The sequence below is a fragment of the Schistocerca serialis genome, chromosome 12, assembly GCF_023864345.2.
Source record: "Schistocerca serialis cubense isolate TAMUIC-IGC-003099 chromosome 12, iqSchSeri2.2, whole genome shotgun sequence".
Lineage (NCBI taxonomy): Eukaryota > Metazoa > Arthropoda > Insecta > Orthoptera > Acrididae > Schistocerca > Schistocerca serialis.
In genome coordinates, this window is record NC_064649.1 from 2,559,069 (window position 1) to 2,575,844 (window position 16,776).

General features: G+C 45.2%; 1 protein-coding gene across 8 annotated transcripts in view; it reads right to left on the reverse strand.

The window, feature by feature from the left end:
• Positions 1-16,776, reverse strand: part of LOC126428074 (fasciclin-1) — a 603,451-nt gene that overhangs the window by 21,539 nt on the left and 565,136 nt on the right. For 4 of the 8 annotated variants that reach the window (XM_050089962.1, XM_050089958.1, XM_050089957.1 and 1 more), the window contains exons 8-10: positions 14,077-14,094; positions 5,853-6,067; positions 606-768 (exon numbers count right to left, since the gene is read on the reverse strand). In XM_050089962.1, the coding sequence (XP_049945919.1) occupies positions 606-768; positions 5,853-6,067; positions 14,077-14,094 (396 nt within the window). Of the gene's footprint in view, positions 1-605; positions 769-5,852; positions 6,077-14,076; positions 14,095-16,776 lie in introns of all 8 variants that reach the window. The other 4 variants (XM_050089964.1, XM_050089961.1, XM_050089963.1 and 1 more) reach the window with 2 other exon arrangements.

The following is a 16,776-nucleotide window of genomic DNA, read 5'->3' on the forward strand; positions in this document are numbered from 1 at the left end:
CAAACGGAAAAACAAACAAAAAAAAAATTCGTTCTTTTAAAAAGGGTTGTTTGAAACCCGACGTGTTGACAAAATTCTGTTATTGTACTATCGAGCCCCGGGTCACACAAACGGTGTCGCAATTAGTTTCGACTTCTCGGCGAGGCAGTCCGCGAACGGAAAATGGCCACCGGCCGTCACGAGTGTACGGCAGACGCCTGGTACAATTTTTCGTCCCGGCCGTACTGTGTCCACTCGAGACTTACGAGCTGGTGACTGTGTTCTGTCAGTTTGTGTCGAGCGTAAAGAAGGTTGTCAAATGCCGAAAGAAGGTGCCGTTAGTGCTAATGGTGAACTGGCAACAAAATTGTGTACATTGAAACACTGCGTAAGGGGTTTACGTAACACGAGAAAGTTTGGTGAGTTTCTGCCAGTTGTGCTGCCGACAGAATAACACTGGAATCGTCTGCAGATATGCGACAAACACGAGTCTCGAAATATTTTCTAGTGCGAATTGCGTTGCCGAGCGTACCTGTCCCGGCACGCAACTCTCGGACTCCTGTCGTATTCCTTCACAGTCGAAAGATTAAATGTCGTGACGTGCCGCGTGGGACACGGGTACACACCTGGTAGGTAAATTCCTTCATGAAGAGTTTGCGGTGCGCTGACGGGTCGCGGACCTCCAACTTTTTCCAAGCCAAATCTCGGGGGACAAAATATGTGAACTTGGTGTGCTTCTCGTCCAGCATCTTGTTGAAGTCTGACATCTCACCGAGGTGGTACGTCTTACTGAAATACAGTTATCAGTTTTTTAAGACAACCTTACACCAGCTATGAATAAGATTTTAATAGTATGTACACATTTTTAAATGAAATGCAAGACTACGAATTTAGCTCAATGTTCACTTCTGTTGTTTTAACTATCACACAAGTGTGTTATTTCACCACAAAAACACAATTTTTTTTACCAGCAGTATGCACGTTACTGTAGTTCGATAACACGCGAGTTGATGCCAGAAGCTGTGTTTCTGGGATGAAATGCACACGTAATAGTTAAAGTAACAATGATGAACTGCCTGTCGACTTCTGTCTCGGATTCTTCGGCTGACGATTGTCTGACGATTTTTCTGACTTTTCGCCAGTACGATCGGCTGGCTTCGTCGAAGCTTCACCCTCCGTTGCCAGTGGCGGAGTGCAGTCGAGCTCGTGGCTGTGGACTGTAGGTACCCATATGCCGACACCTGAGGACTTTACCGCAGTCATTTCCGGTGTGGTTCTCCTCTCGCTACCTGCAACGGTCCTTCACTGCAGCACAAAATTCTGGGATCCGTTCTCCCTGAGGTTTTCTTCTTTCTTGTCGAGGCTATTCTCACGTTTGTGTATTTCTATAGTTTCGCCGAACGAGTGGGCACGACAGTTCTTCTCTACAGCCAGAACTTCTGTCTCGGCAAATTTCACCGAGTGGTCGGCCTCACACGGTTTCTCCGCCTGTCCCCCCACGTAGTGCCGCTTACGTTCTCCGATCCCTGTATCGAGCGATCGTCTGGTCTTTCCGACACAAAGTCTCCTGCACGTGCACGGTATCAGTGTAGTCCCGACATTGCAAGTAGGCCCTTTCTCTCCATTGCCGATCTGAGACTCTCTTCAATTTTCTGCGTCAGTTTATAAATAGTCTTTATGCCGTGTTTGTGCAATACGTGACCGATGTCAGTCGGGGAACGTACGGCACAGAGGCAGTACCTGACATTTCTTTTTCCGAGTGTTTGACTCTGTTACACTTCTTATACGACTAGTGGAGTACCCATTGCTCTTTACGACGCTTTCCGGGTGTTGCATCTCGTGTCCGAGGTGCTGCGGCTGGACAGTTGGTCGACACTGGGAGTGTAAGCGGCACTGCGGTTTGAGGCAGGTGGAGAAACTGTGTGAGGGCGACCACTCGGTGAAATTTGCAGATGAAAGTTCTTGCTGTAGAGAAGAATTATCACAAGTGTCTATGTAGGGAAGCTATAGAAATACACAAACGTGAGAAAAGCTTTGACGAGAAAGGAGAAGGCCTCGAGGTGGACGGATCTCGGATTCCTGTGCTGTAGCGAAGGACCACTGCAGACAGCGAGAGGAGAACTGCACCGGAAATGACTGCAGAAAAGCCCTCGGACGTGCGTGAGAGGTATGTACAGCTGCGACGGCAAACCCGACTCCAGTCCACTGCCGGCAATGGAGGGTGAAGCTTCGACGGTGTCGGCCACTCGTGTCGGCAAAATATCAGAAGAATCGTCAGACCGAAGCTGGCTAAAGAACCCGAGGCAGACAGTTTGCCAACAAGTGGTTGAGAAAGCCTTAACAATTTTGTAAAGTAACAATACTTAAAATAATAGGTATGTTGCCACATTTAATACGATGGAAAATGAGATGACAAGAGTAGGATAGTATTCGAGATGACAAAAAAAAGATGGTAGTCTATGTGGATTTCGTAGTCACAGCTGGTGAAGAACTTCAATGCATTTTCACATCTCTCATCTGTTTCCATTGTCTCTGAAATTTTGAGTTTCTCTTGGCAACAGAATGCCTCACATATATGGAAAGTACCCAATTAATGGAAAGTACCCAACTAATTGAGTGTTTCTTATCTGAAGATTTGAACGGAGTGCACTGAAATGATAATTGACACATGTAGAAGTACAGTTAATTTATGCTGTTGATAAAATATTTGTGTGGGGAAACATACAAACCTCAGTTAGTGATACAGCAAAGGAAACACTTATGGGAAACAGTGGGCAAGATGATCTGGTTTGGAAAGGAATGTGCAGATGCCCTGGAAAGGAGGAAGGAAGCTAGGAGCAAGTGGCGTTAGGGGACAAATCTGGCACAGGACACAGTACAATTTGAGAAGGTCCGAAAGTCTACACAAACAACTCTGAGAAGAGCAAAGAGGAAATATACAGGGTGTTACAAAAAGGTACGGCCAAACTTTCAGGAAACATTCCTCACACACAAAGAAAGGAAATATGTTATGTGGACATGTGTCCAGAAACGCTTACTTTCCATGTTAGAGCTCATTTTATTACTTCTCTTCAAATCACATTAATCACGGAATGGAAACACACAGCAACAGAACGTACCAGCGTGACTTCAAACACTTTGTTACAGGAAACGTTCAAAATGTCCTCTGTTAGCGAGGATACGTGCATCCACCCTCCGTCGCACGGAATCCCTGATGCGTTGATGCAGCCCTGGAGAATGGCGTATTGTATCACAGCCGTCCACAATACGAGCACGTAGAGTCTCTACATTTCGTATGCCATGGAATTGGTCCGCCTCTACCAATCCGTCGGTCACCGAATCTGTTGTTGAGAAGCGTACAAACACTTCGACTGAAATGTGCAGGAGCTCCATCGTGCAGGAACCACATGTTGTGTCGTACTTGTAAAGGCACATGTTCTAGCAGCACAGGTAGGGTATCCCGTATGAAATCATGATAACGTGCTCCATTGAGCGTAGGTGGACGAAACTAAAATGAGCTCTAACATGGAAATTAAGCATTTCCGGACACATGTCCACATAGCATCTTTTCTTTATTTGTGTGTGAGGAATGTATCCTGAAAGTTTGGCCGTACATTTTTGTAACACCCTGTATAAGGTATATCATCACTGCAGCAGAAACAGATTTCAGAGGACAAAAGACTGCTGAAATGTTTCTGAAGATGACGAACCTCTGCAAAGGTCATCAGGCCAAGCAGAAACTTGTTAAAGATTCACACGATAAGATCCTGACAAATGATAGCGATACAGCTGAGAGGTGGAAAGAGTACTTTCGACAGCTGCTAAATTGTGATGAACCCGAACTGTAGTTTGATTTCCAGTACCCAATTACAGGGGAGAATAAGAGTCCAGGTGAAGATGGAATCTGGAATGATTCTGGCAGGAAGAGAGAAACTTGCAGAAAGAATATACTGACTGATACAGGCAATATGGATCAGCTCAGCTGTTTAAGAGAGTCTGGCACGGCAGAGAAACTCGTCAATTTGATAAAGACCTGTCTGAGCGAAACACGTGCAAATATGAAGATGGGATATCGCATAACTGAGGAATTTGAAATTGTGACGGGACTCGGACAAGGAGATGATTCGTCTGCTATCCTGTTCAACTTTGCCCTCACGAAGATCGTACGTGAGACCTTCAGAGAGAACGAAGGGATTGAAATCGAAGGAAAGAGACTGGCATACTTAGCCTATGCAGACGACATCTGTTTACTCTCTAGGTCTGAAGAGGAGTTAGGGCAAATGACCAGAGCACTAACGGAGGCTGATAGCAAATTTGGGCTAAACATAAACAAAGCCGAGACAGAGTACCTCGTTATGAAGCCTGATCAAAGTCAGAATGCTGATCATCTACAATCACTGCAAGTGGGATACCACTCCTACAAAAGAGTGCACGAATTTAAGTACCTAGTGGCACGTTCTATCTGGCTGTGAGACACGAAGCATCCAGAAACAGGACTTCCGTAAGCCCCTAGTTTTTGAGAGAAAAGTGGTTCGGAAGATCTTCGGTCCAGTTCTGGATGAAGACACGGGGTAATGGAGGATAAGACACAACCGAGAGCTCGAGGAACTATACCGGCAGCTGAACGTAGTGGGAACTGTCAAAGCCAAACGAATGCAGTAGGCCGGCCACGTGGCCCGGATTTCACAGCTGCAGGAAAGAGACCCCAAAGGTAGACCCGAGAATCGTCGGAGGGATGGCCTCCGTGAAGATTTAAACTGAGCATCAATAGATGTGGACAGATGGTGGACAGCAGTAACGGACAGAATCCAATGGAGGAGGAAACTTGTAGCAGCGTGCAGTCCACTGGGCCTGATCACGTACAAGAAGAAGACGAAGATGAAGAAGAAGAAGAAGAAGAAGATAAAATATTTATTGTCATATCCTATTAAGCTTTTTATGTCTACAAGATTTATGAGTAATTAAGAATTAGCTGACTATATGTGACCTTGTGCAGAATGAATAAGACTCATAACAACTTGTGTAGAAACACTATTCTGAAACCAAAAAATCCATATAGTTTCATTTGAAGAAACAAATTTGATATTGTATCTCTGTGGTTAAACAATGTTACTGCAATGCAATGTTATCTGTTTCATGAGGTCATAGAGAGAGAGAGAGAGAGAGAGAGAGAGAGAGAGAGAGTGTGAGTGAGTGAGTGAGTGTGTGTGTGCACGCACACGCGCAAGTAAAAAATACATATTAAAAAGGAAGTGGTAGACCGTGCAGCCTAATCGACCAAACAACCCTTGATTCAGTACCAAATTATTTACTGTGTATGTACAAAAACAACAAAGGTTACAATTCTTGCAATAAATCACTGATTAACATCTAATAACATTGCACATAAATGGTATGCTGCTATTCATGTATTTTTTCGAAGGTATTCGTTATTCTCCTTGCAACTTGACACCTTTCTAATGTTTAGAAAGGATTTTGCAGAAGGAACTTTGTAAGCTTCACTGTGTGGAGAGTCAGGACCATACTAGGCAGTACATTGGCTAATTTTCATCCTACATATTGGATCCTTCTTACAAAGTACTCTCCTCTGGCTGCTGATGTAAAATTTTTCTTCATTTCCGACACTGTTCTGAAGCATACGAGATATATGTGAGGTGTAGTCTTTTAACGAGAAGTACTACATTTCAAATATACAGGATTATTACGTCAGCAACTGGGTTTCGGAAACGGGCCAAGGCCTGATTCCTTATATTTAGCACCGCAGACAACTCTTACACCTCTTACTGAGATTTGCTCCGGTTGTCGCTCCCCAAATTTCTATTCTTCACTAAGTCGAGAAATGCTACGCTTTTACCGTCTCAGTAGCTACTTACTTCAGCATGGGGTCCGTCCGGAGCTTCTCCTTGACTGTCGTGTACGGGACACCCAGTATCTTGTTGATGATGTGCACCATACCGTTGGTAGCGGCTATGTTGGGCTGAACAATGGTGGCATTGACACCGCCGCCCTCGACGGTGACCGTCTTGTTCCCCGCCGGGCCGTGCACGACGTTGAAGTAGAGGTTCTTACGGTCGGCCATCGTCGGAACCTGGAACAGCTGGGGTGAAGTGCCTGACCTCCGCCCTCTACTCTTACGACACCCAGACACCGAACTACACGGTACGTGCACCGGAAGACGCCTGGAACGTCGGCCAGCTCGTGCCTCTGCCGCCGCGACCGTCCGCAGTTTCGCGTCTCCCGTCACCGTACTCGGCAGCTTAAACTATTACCTCTAGCTAGTTCGACAAGTAACTGCACTCGTCAACGTAACGGGGTGCAGCTGCTGCGAGTCACATTAAATGCACTTCACATCTGTGCACTCGTCACTGACCGTCTGCCGTATCACGGCCCCAGTCCCTCGGTGGTGCATTTCTGACAGGTACTCGGGTAGTGAAGTCTGCTCTTATTATCAGGCGTGATCTACTAGTTATATATGCAGAGAGATGATGAAGAGGTGTTGTGAAGAGGAATTAAAAATGTCTGAAAATGAGCTTACTAACCGATACAGCAAAAGCATTGCCGAAACCTGTAAATGAAAACATAGCCGAGTTCAACAACGGTTTGAAGAAATTATATTAAAAATGCAGTGACGTCTGATGAAATGAGAATTGACAATTTCTCACCAAATACAGTCTGCAATTTACAACTGACTGCACAAACTCCTCGGTGAAGTGTATGGCCGAATGTAAGTTGCACTCCGTTTGTTCGTTACGATAATTTCCGAGTCGAGCAAGTAGACACACACGTACGACTGAAGTGCACAACAGGTGACGGAACAGAACGAGCTCTCGCTCTGCACTCGACACTGAGGCACAGTTGTTTTCTCATTCAAATGGACAGAAGGAAGGAACACGAGAAACCACCTGTGCTACTGCACGGACCTGAACCGCTACAGTCTGCACAGTGGGAGCTTAGTTCTAGAAAGGGAAGGTTATGGGAAACGTCCTGTCGGTGTCGACTGTGAAGCCACTCGAGATTGAGCGATAGCTCGTTCGGACTGACCTCGTTACGGAAAGAAACTATGCCACCACCAACTCGGGGGAACTGCAGAAGGTGCAAACTGCGAAGTTCAGACGGTGCGCTTCGGAAAACTCGCACAGTTCTGAACACGGAGAAATGTCCGAACGAAACTTTTAGGTGACCGTACGAAGTCACCTTCACAAATAATGAGGAATTATTTGCACACAAAATCCGGAGCCATTACGACAGACACGAACGAGCAGTCGTCCCGACTCTTCTTATTAGACGGCGGAAGTACGAACTGGCCGGCTGCTCCCGTGTTACGCGGAGAGGTGAGAACTGAGAAAAGCCATATACGTCCCAATCTACAGAACAAATTTGAAAAAAGTAGCTAAGATAAAAGAGGTAGGAAAAAAAGTAGTTAAGTAAAGAGAAGTAGCAACAAACACGTAGCATTAAAGTTCCAAAAATCAAAACATACCTGTCGGATCTACATGCATTCCGCAAGTCACAGGTGCAGCATGGAATGTAGGCAGTTTGTTCCAAAAGGCAACAACAGTGATGTGAAACAGAAAGAAAGTTATGCAATTTACTACGTCAGGCGACATCTACACGTCAAGTCTACAGAAGAAACAGTACACACAGCACCCGCCACAGTTAGCGTCTACGACACGGCACTGGCCTCCGGCCCGGACGTCGACCGGCACAGTCGTGCGAACAAACCGGCCGACAATATCCTGTCGTGTGCAGATGTCATTCCCCGACCGGGAGCGAGTTTCAGTCCCTTTAATGCAGACACGTTTAAATTAATTGCACTGAATGTCATTTAGTTTCACTGTCGATACTGAAACTTAATTCGTCTTTCTGCTACTACTGCCAGATGTGAATCCTCCAAAAATAAATTTAAATATACCGTGTCTCGACACAAAGAGGCAGCCTTTCAGACGTACGAGGCACTCAAAGGCTGTACTGATTCACTGCCGGTGGCAGTGGAGGCGTGGACCACTTTCTCGCACCGCGATCCACTGTGAGTCTACAGCGTGCCTAATGGTACGAGGTGTGGTCGAGTTTTATCACCTCGAAAAAATTGTTACGTAACTGATTTCTTATTTGTTTGCAGGAATGGGAAATTCTGGTGTCCTAGAAAAGCCAAACTGGAATAGTGGGGCCTACATAAAAATGAAAATGGCTCCCCCAGCAGCACGCTACGGTGTGGCACACGGAATTTGACGTGCCCGGGTGCTGATGCAAACCTACAAATAAACATAAAACTAGTTGCTTAATGATAATTTCAGGAGGTGATAATTAAAACTGTATGAGTATTCCCCATAAATAGATTGAGGCGACTAACTTTTACATGCACAGTATCTTTTGTTGCTTTGTAGATATTGGTTATCTGATTTCATCATCAGATAACGACTGGTGTGTGTGTGTACTGTGTTTTCGCTCCACAAACACAGTTGCCGTGGAGCTCGATTGGCACAACTGAGGTTAATAGTGCCCTGAAATATGTGTATATCAAAATGTCGTCAGTCTGAAGCTGTACGATGTCTTTTGTCTCCTGTCAGTTCTGCAACTCCATTCAGCCACAGTGAAAAAATCCGCTCCACAAATGAATAAGAAGTTTTTGGCTCCAAAATAATGTTTCTCAGTGAGGTGCCTTTGGCAAAAAGCGTATTCCACAGGTCTGACAAGAAATTACGGAGTAAAAATGCACTTAAAATTTGGTTTTTCTGTCACTCTTCCGGTGAGTCAGATGATGCACAAACGGTGGCAGTTCCAAAAGGGAAAAGTTCGAATTAGATTTACTGAAATCAAACAAACAAATAGATGACAACGAAATTGGTAAAGAGGCGGCTTCGAATATATCTCGACTAATAAAACTGATAAGGCATTAAGTTCACCAAAATGAAAGAGCGGTATTAGTGGGGACGAAACTGTGAGATCTTAGTTTTTTGTGGCGACATTCTCAGAGAAATGCTTCACAGATTTCTCGTCACGCGAGGTTCGTACGCGACCGGGAGTTTTCGGCTACTTCCTCTGTGGTAGTCGTCGCAAGTTATTTGTAGGCCGTGTCGTACCGAGAAATGTGTACGGTACCCAGACCTCGCGTTGTGGTATAGATGAGACTGTTACCCTGAGCAGATATTATATTCTCTTTCACTAGCTTCACCAACTCTCGGCCTCACTGTCACTTTCAGACCGAACCTAGATCTCGTACTGTGCTACAGAACGGACACGGCATCCTAGGCTTAATAATCGCATTCGTTATGTACGTCAACTTCGGTACACGACCGATGTGGACGAAAAGCCATTCCCAAAGTTCGATTAATTTGTATTTTAGAGGTATAAAGACGTATCCAGTTAAAATCTGTTAACGGGCTGCCTCCACTCGACACGGAGACGCACTACCGTCGTCTTCTAGACGTTGCGAGCGAGCACAGTGCACGGCTGGCCCTTTTTAGACTTTAGCTGTAAAATCTAATGGCACGTCATTTTGATTTTCTGTAACAATACTGACATCAATTATTGTCTTTCAAATGGAACTATGGTACATCTGGATCCAAAAGAGTAGTTGGGCAAATTCAACAGAATCACTATTTTGCACAGGCCTGAGTAGAAATTACAGAATAAGATTGGATTAAAAATTTTAATTTTTTGCCAATCTTTTGGTGTGTCAAATGACTCGAGTTTAAAATTCGCTGCTGCAGTGAAAGACGTAGGCCAGCTGCGTACCGTCTGCCAGAGGACTCGAACGGAGTACAGAACGACGAATGCCTCCGACGAGCGACAAATGTCGACCTGTGAGCCTGCTCACTGTCAGTGGAACGAAAATCTTTTGGTTGATGTAGACTGCAGAGTTTTCCTCCTTCACCTTTTCAGCAACTCAACATTTCGGCCACTGCTCGGATCTCGTATCCGGGGCCTTCCGGGCTCCTACGGGCAGGTCGATATCTACTTCTCGGACAGAGAGCTACTGCTGCCGATTAAGAGTCCGAGGAAGGAATCTGGCAGGTACATCGGTAGGCGGTCGGTGCTCTCTACCTCAGTCGAGTTCCCCAGTAAACAGTACTCAGCTGCTCGACATCTCCTAATACAGAAGTGAATTTTAACCTTTGACTTCTGGACAATGGATCAATCAATTTATCAAAAGACAGAGACAAAATTCAATTTTGTAATTCAGTCTTACTATTGAAGACTGTCAAGTCCTACTATTTTGAAGTTCAAATGGCACAGTTCACTTTTAAAAAATAAATTTGATGTTAAAATGGACTGTAGAAACATACCGGGCACTTTTTGATGAGCCCTTAATGAGTATGTGCCAATATGCAAAATTGTCAATATGTTTAACTCAAAAAGATATTTCACGTGAAATTTATGTGCCTCAAATATGCAAAAAAGTATGTCTTTATTTTTCCATCTTTACCAGTACCGTACCATTACGTTGGATGTGGTCTATTCTTATACTGTCTCTGCAGAGAGAGTAGAGACTCTGCTAGGAGCAGTGTGGTCCACTCCTTCTAGATCTCAGCCACACGACCTCCCCTCCCATCCCTCCATTCTCGACCTCCATCCCTCCATTCTCAACCTCCATCCCTCCGCCTGTCGGTACCGTCCGGGCCGGTGCCTTTCCGCATGCCATTCCCGTACATTCACCATTCTAGGTACATTTAATTAACATTCCAACCACCACCACATTAAAAATCAAAACACAGCTTTGAGCAGCCATAATGAGTTTAGTTTTTAGTAAACAATTCTGTAATTCTTTTAGTAAAAGTAAACATTTATTTCGAAACTACATAAAGATAGATGCAAACACTGTACTTCTTAGAATAACACAGAGAATACAGTCCGTGACAATTATACTTTTTTTTGCCTTTAGAAAACTACTTCAACATTCACCCCCACCCCCACGCACTGGGCAGAGACTTGTCCTCGACACCGATATCCGAGTCACCAGTTGAGGCGATGTGTCGAGCCTTACAGAAAAACACTACCGAGCAATTTCTCTCTGACTAGCTTCTCTGTTGCGCTTATAATATATTTACCAAAAGTCATCCTTCAAAAAGCTGTCACGTTTGTTTTAAAGGAGGAAAGGATCTCCTTATGTGATTGTGCCAGAGGAGGGAGCCCCGACAGTGTGAATTGGGCAGCTGCATTCCCGCAGAGCTTCAGCCTTACCCTCCAAACAGTGCAGGCAATGAAATTTGGATTAAAAGCTAATTTAAGGAAGCTGTTAAACTGATATAAGGTACAAGAGTTCATGCGTTTCACTGTGTAGATCATAACATTGTCTTGGGGGAGGCAAAAATGGTATGGGATTAAAGGCATTGCATTTGCTTAGAGGAAGCCACACAGCATCACATTAGCAAATGACACAACAGGAACAAGACTGAATTTAGAGTGGGGAAGTATTAAATAAAGTGTCCTGCAAGGTACAATGCTATGCCTCCTCCTGTTCTTCCCCTATATAAGTGATTTACGTGACACAATGCAGGAATCTTGTAAAATTTTGACGCTTCCTGATCACACAAGTACACTGGCTCTCGTGCGACAGTACCACGGTGCGATATTCGGACGGGACTGTGCTCGGCCACACGTGGCACGCACGTCTAAGGACCGTCTGCGCGGCGTCGAGGTACTCCCGCAGTGGGCAAAATCCCCGGACCGGTTCCCGAAGGGTCACGCACGGGATCGTCTCGGACGTCGACACTGTTCCGGTGCCAATATCTGGGATACCTAGGATCGGTTACGGTAGTCTCGAGCTGGTGCGATTCGGGAGAAGTTGCGACAGCTCTACGGCACCCTCCCCCGCGAAATCGGCGTTTGCGCCCACGACGGAGGGGGCGGAATGTCGTACCGACAGGTGGGCTCGTACTGGCAAGTTCTTCATAAATTTGACTCGATTTTGTAATTGCTGAAATAACACGATGTACCGCCTCGACCCACGAAGTTTCGTTCAGTTTCCTTCTCCCCTTCTGGTTGCTTCACTTTTTTGTCAGGCAGTGCAGACTGGTGGAGGGTGCACGAGAAAAACAGCACAGGCTTACAAAGGCACGTACCAGGAACAGAAATCGACGTCATGCGCCAGACTGAAACTCCAAATTTGAAATTTCTAAGCGTGCAGCCCGTCAGTGAACCGAGGGGGCACTGGCACGTTAACCCAAAAGCTCAGTTCTGCCCGCTTCGCATTCTGAAACATCTCTCGCTGTGGTGAGCTCTCACCGGGACTGCCGGCACACGTTTTCTCGGCACTGTCGTATGGCACATCTTATGACTCGGTGCAGCTGTGTTAAATTTTTGCAGTGTACCAATATAAGACGTAGAACTTCAGAGAACTTAATTACAGTGATTCCGTCACACCAACTAAAACATTCGGTATACTGTCTGATGTAGAAATTTAAAACACCTTAATGTTCTCAGAACTCATTTCATCAAAATTCTAATGCCTCACTTTGCCATCTCGTGCTGATAGGATACGTATGTAACATCTTAAGCCACGTAGATGACAAAATTCTACAGGATGTTTATAAATGAACATCAGGGTTGCAACACTTTATAATATTTATTATATTAAACTTACAGTTATAAATTATATGTCAAATGAAAGAGCAATCAGACAGTTTTACCAAGAACCTTGTAAATGTTCAATGTGAGCACCATTTGTCACGTGGCACACATCAAGTCTATAGCCGAGTTCTTCCCAAATGCTGATAAGTGTGTGTTCAGTGATTGTAGCAACAGCTGCTTCAATCCAATTTCTTAATTTAGGGAGGTCTGCTGTTAGCAGAGGCACATACACACGATTCTCGATGAAGCCCCAAAGGAAAAAATCGCGTGGTGTTAGGTCGGGTGAATGTGGAGTCCGTGCAAAGCGAGCCCTGTCATTGGACCCCTTGCGGTCTATCCAGTGCTCGGGTACAGTGGAGTCTAGCGGATCGTGGCAGAAACGCTGCGCGCTGCGCACGCACACTGCTGCCAAACGTAACTGTTTGACTTGCTCTTTCATTTGACATATCATTTATAACTGTAAGTTTAATGTAATAAATATTATAATGCAGTAAAACCCCGATATTCATTTATAAACACCTTGTATAACAGCAACATTGACACTGACAGTGGCTGCCTATTACACTGTATTTCCGTGTAACCCATCAAAACTGTGTGTCACAATAGTGTGAGGTAGATTTCGTGTACTACTTATTGTTAACAACCACATATAGCTGTCAAAACAAATTCTTAAGTTTCCAAGTAGCTCTAAGCGTGTGCTTTGGGTTCTGAAGTCGTAATACTTCTATGTGTGACTAAAGGATTTGACTTACTCATTCGTCGGTAACCGATTTAAAATTTTATGTTGTGTCCATCCCCAGAAAAAGTGATACCGTTCACAAATGCTGGTGTTCGGTCACTCCTGATGCGACTGTTGACTGTATTTGTGTGTGTTGCTTTAGGAAGCACAGCTTCATCATTCACCACACTCACTACAATTATCCATTCATAAAAATGCTTATAACATGTGACAAATTACAGTTTCTCTACATTACATTACACAAGAGTAATTTCATACTTCAAGTAACAACTAAGTCAGCAGTACAACAATTTCTAATTTTTTTTGCAAATGTGAGCATATTCTTTGGATTTCTAATTGACAGATAAAAATATTATTCAAACCTGAGTACATTTTACATTACTTATTTTTACTTAGGTGTCAAAAATATTGCAAATAATGTAGCATATTAATGTCATTCTACCACTGCACCAAAAGTGAAGAATTTTAGAGAAATGTAAGTTCTTTTCAAACTCACTTCACCCGGGTAGTCAGAATGGAAAATAATTAAACGCGCCAAGTCGAGCAGCTCCTATTTAAGCGCCAAGCTGCGCTACACTAATGCAGTGGAGTACAGATATTGTGGAAACAGTTTATTGCTGTTGTATGCAGAAAGCAGATTTGAGTCGGTCTTTACAAGTCGGGACATAAAGGTGAGAGGTAGCTTTTAAGAAATGTAGAGGAAAAGTAGGTCATCTTAATTGGCACGTGTGAATTACGGGAAGGGTAGGTATGAGGTATGTGAAATAAACAGAAGGTAGTATACATACCTGCACGAAACAATCCTTCTGAAAATTAAAGTTATGAAAAGTTTACTGTTAAGAATCAATGGTGAAATATATCTGGAGAACAGGAAATACATGGTAATAGAAAAAATAATCCCTTTTTGTTTTTTAAAAAATAATTTGCTAAAACAGCTCCAATATCATTCCAGGCAAAAGTGATGTGATCTTGTGTGTGTCTTTCACTGTATCGTAGAACACTCCCCCTGAATACTTGGACAGCCCCCGGTCGAGTCTTGTCGCTGCAGTGCTACTGCCCACCGATGTTAATGCCTGTCATTATTTTCCCAATTCTCATTATTATTAATTTTGTTTCCAGGTCACATGTCACTTAATCGACTGTTCATTTTGTTCTATTCATTTTTCGAAGACTATCAGAAATGCCGAGAATGCACCTTCGTATATGTCAATATATAAGAACTGCAGTAACTGTAAACGAGTATGTCAAATCATTGGTGATTTTAATGGTACTGTTGGCTTTAGTCAATCGTCAATTTTAACAATAAGAAGATCACGTTCTTGTCGTGTGATAATGTGGTCTATCTGTTAACACGAGATGCCACCAGCTTTTTCTCAAACCACGTGTGCTACTGCACGCACTGCTTCGAGTTCCGTTTCCTTTCCTTCTACTGCATTTACTGGTGTGTCCAGATGCCTCTGGCAGAAATATTCATCTCTCTCACATGCCTACAATATAATGTTTCCCCACGTGGGGCTCGGTTTGATAATCAAAAATCACACACAGTTGCAGAAAGATTCGTTAGCGATAGACACAAACCACTCGTTACATAAGACGTGGTGAGAATGTCGGTAGGAAAGATCCTAAGAAGAAACGTATAATTCGTGCAAATATTCGTGTGATTTCACACTAACATAAACCTATTTGAATGTGTTCATAACAAACAAATACAGGAAAGTCTACAATCTTAAATACCTATAACTGCCACTAACACAAACCCCACATTAAATGCAATTTCAGTTATGAGGTTTCGCCACAATGCCAATGTAGAAGATAGCACAACGAATCTACGAGTATTTAATTGTTCCACTCGTAAATCCTTACTCGAGACTAATCCCCCAAACACAGCTCAACACATCCACGAACATTTAATTATTCCGCTCATATCCTTAATTGAGACTAGCTTCCCGAGATGTTCGTAAAATAATTTATTTGGATAATCGTACAGTAGACGTTTATTGTACCCATAAAATCTACATACATTTTTAATTAACAACTGCAACGGGCACACGCACGGTACCATCCCGTGCCGACCTATTCGTGGACTGTCTAGAGGAATTCTTCATCACCCAGAATTCCAAATCCCTCACCCGGTTCAGATTCACTGACAGCACCTTCACGATCTGGATCGAGGGTGACGAGACCCTATCTACATTCCTCCAGAACTTCAACACCTTCTCCCCATTCAGTTCACCGGGTCGTCCTCAAACCGACGAGCCCCATTCCTCGACGTCGACCTCCACCTCGGAGACGGCTACACCGTTACCTCCGTACGTATCAAAACCTACCGACGTCCGGCAATACCTCCACTCGGACGGTCGCCACCCGTCCCGTACCGAGAAGTCTCTCGCAGATAGCCTAGCCGCCGCAGCCGTCGCACCTGTAGTGACGAGCGGTCCCTCTCGAAATCTACCGAGGGCCTTACCGGAGCTCCCGCAGACCAAAATTACCCTCCCGACCTCCCGGAGAAACAGATCTCCACTGCGTTATTGCTCCGGTCGCCACCACCTCCCGAAGTCCCACCCCTCCCCACTCGGTACCACCCGACCGCATTCTCCGCCAGGATTGTGACACTCTCTCATCGGGCCCCGAAGTGAAAAATGTCCTACCAACTGTTCTTCCCACCCCTCCCACACTGGTATTCTGCTGCCCACCGCACCTACACAATATCCTCATCCGTACCTACACAGCCCCCGTTCCCAACTCCTCGCCTCACGGCTCGTATCCCTGTAATAGATCTAGATGCGAGACCTGTCCCGTACGTCCTCTCGCCACCGGCTACTCCGGTCCAGTCCCGGGTGTCACCTATCCCACCAGAGGTGGGGCTACTTGTGAAAGCAGTCACACGATTTACGAGCTGAGTCGCTACCGCTGTGCCGCATTCTACGTGGGTACGGCAACTGCCGAGCTGTCTGTCGGCACGGAAGGCCACCTAGGAACGGTGGCCGAGAAACGGCTGGACTCTCCAGTTACTGAGAACGCACAGTATTCTCGATTTTAATGACTGCTTCACAGCCGGTGCCGTCTGGACGCCTACCTGCACCAGGTTTTCCCAATGGCACACGCGAGAACTCTCCCTGCAGTACGGCCTCTGTTCCGTAAACCTCCGTTGAGTCACCGTCCTTTACCCACCCGTCCCTATTCGACAGCCTCCTATTCCGTGAGCGGCCTCGCAGTCTCTTCCACTTCCCCGGCACCGAATCTCGTGAGTGCACCTAGCTGCCCTATCCTCTCTTCTCCACCTCGTCCCCGTACGCTCCCACGAGTAACAGTTTACCGTCCCCCACCTGTACCCTGCTCTCTCGCCCTGTCCTTCTCCTTACCCCACCACCCCGATTGCCTCTCTTGCCGCGTGTCGTTCCTTGCGATCCGGCCCCGGCAGCCGGAGACGGCAGTCGTGTGCGTGTGAGCTGCATTTGCACGTGTCGTCTATCTCGAAAGCATGCCTT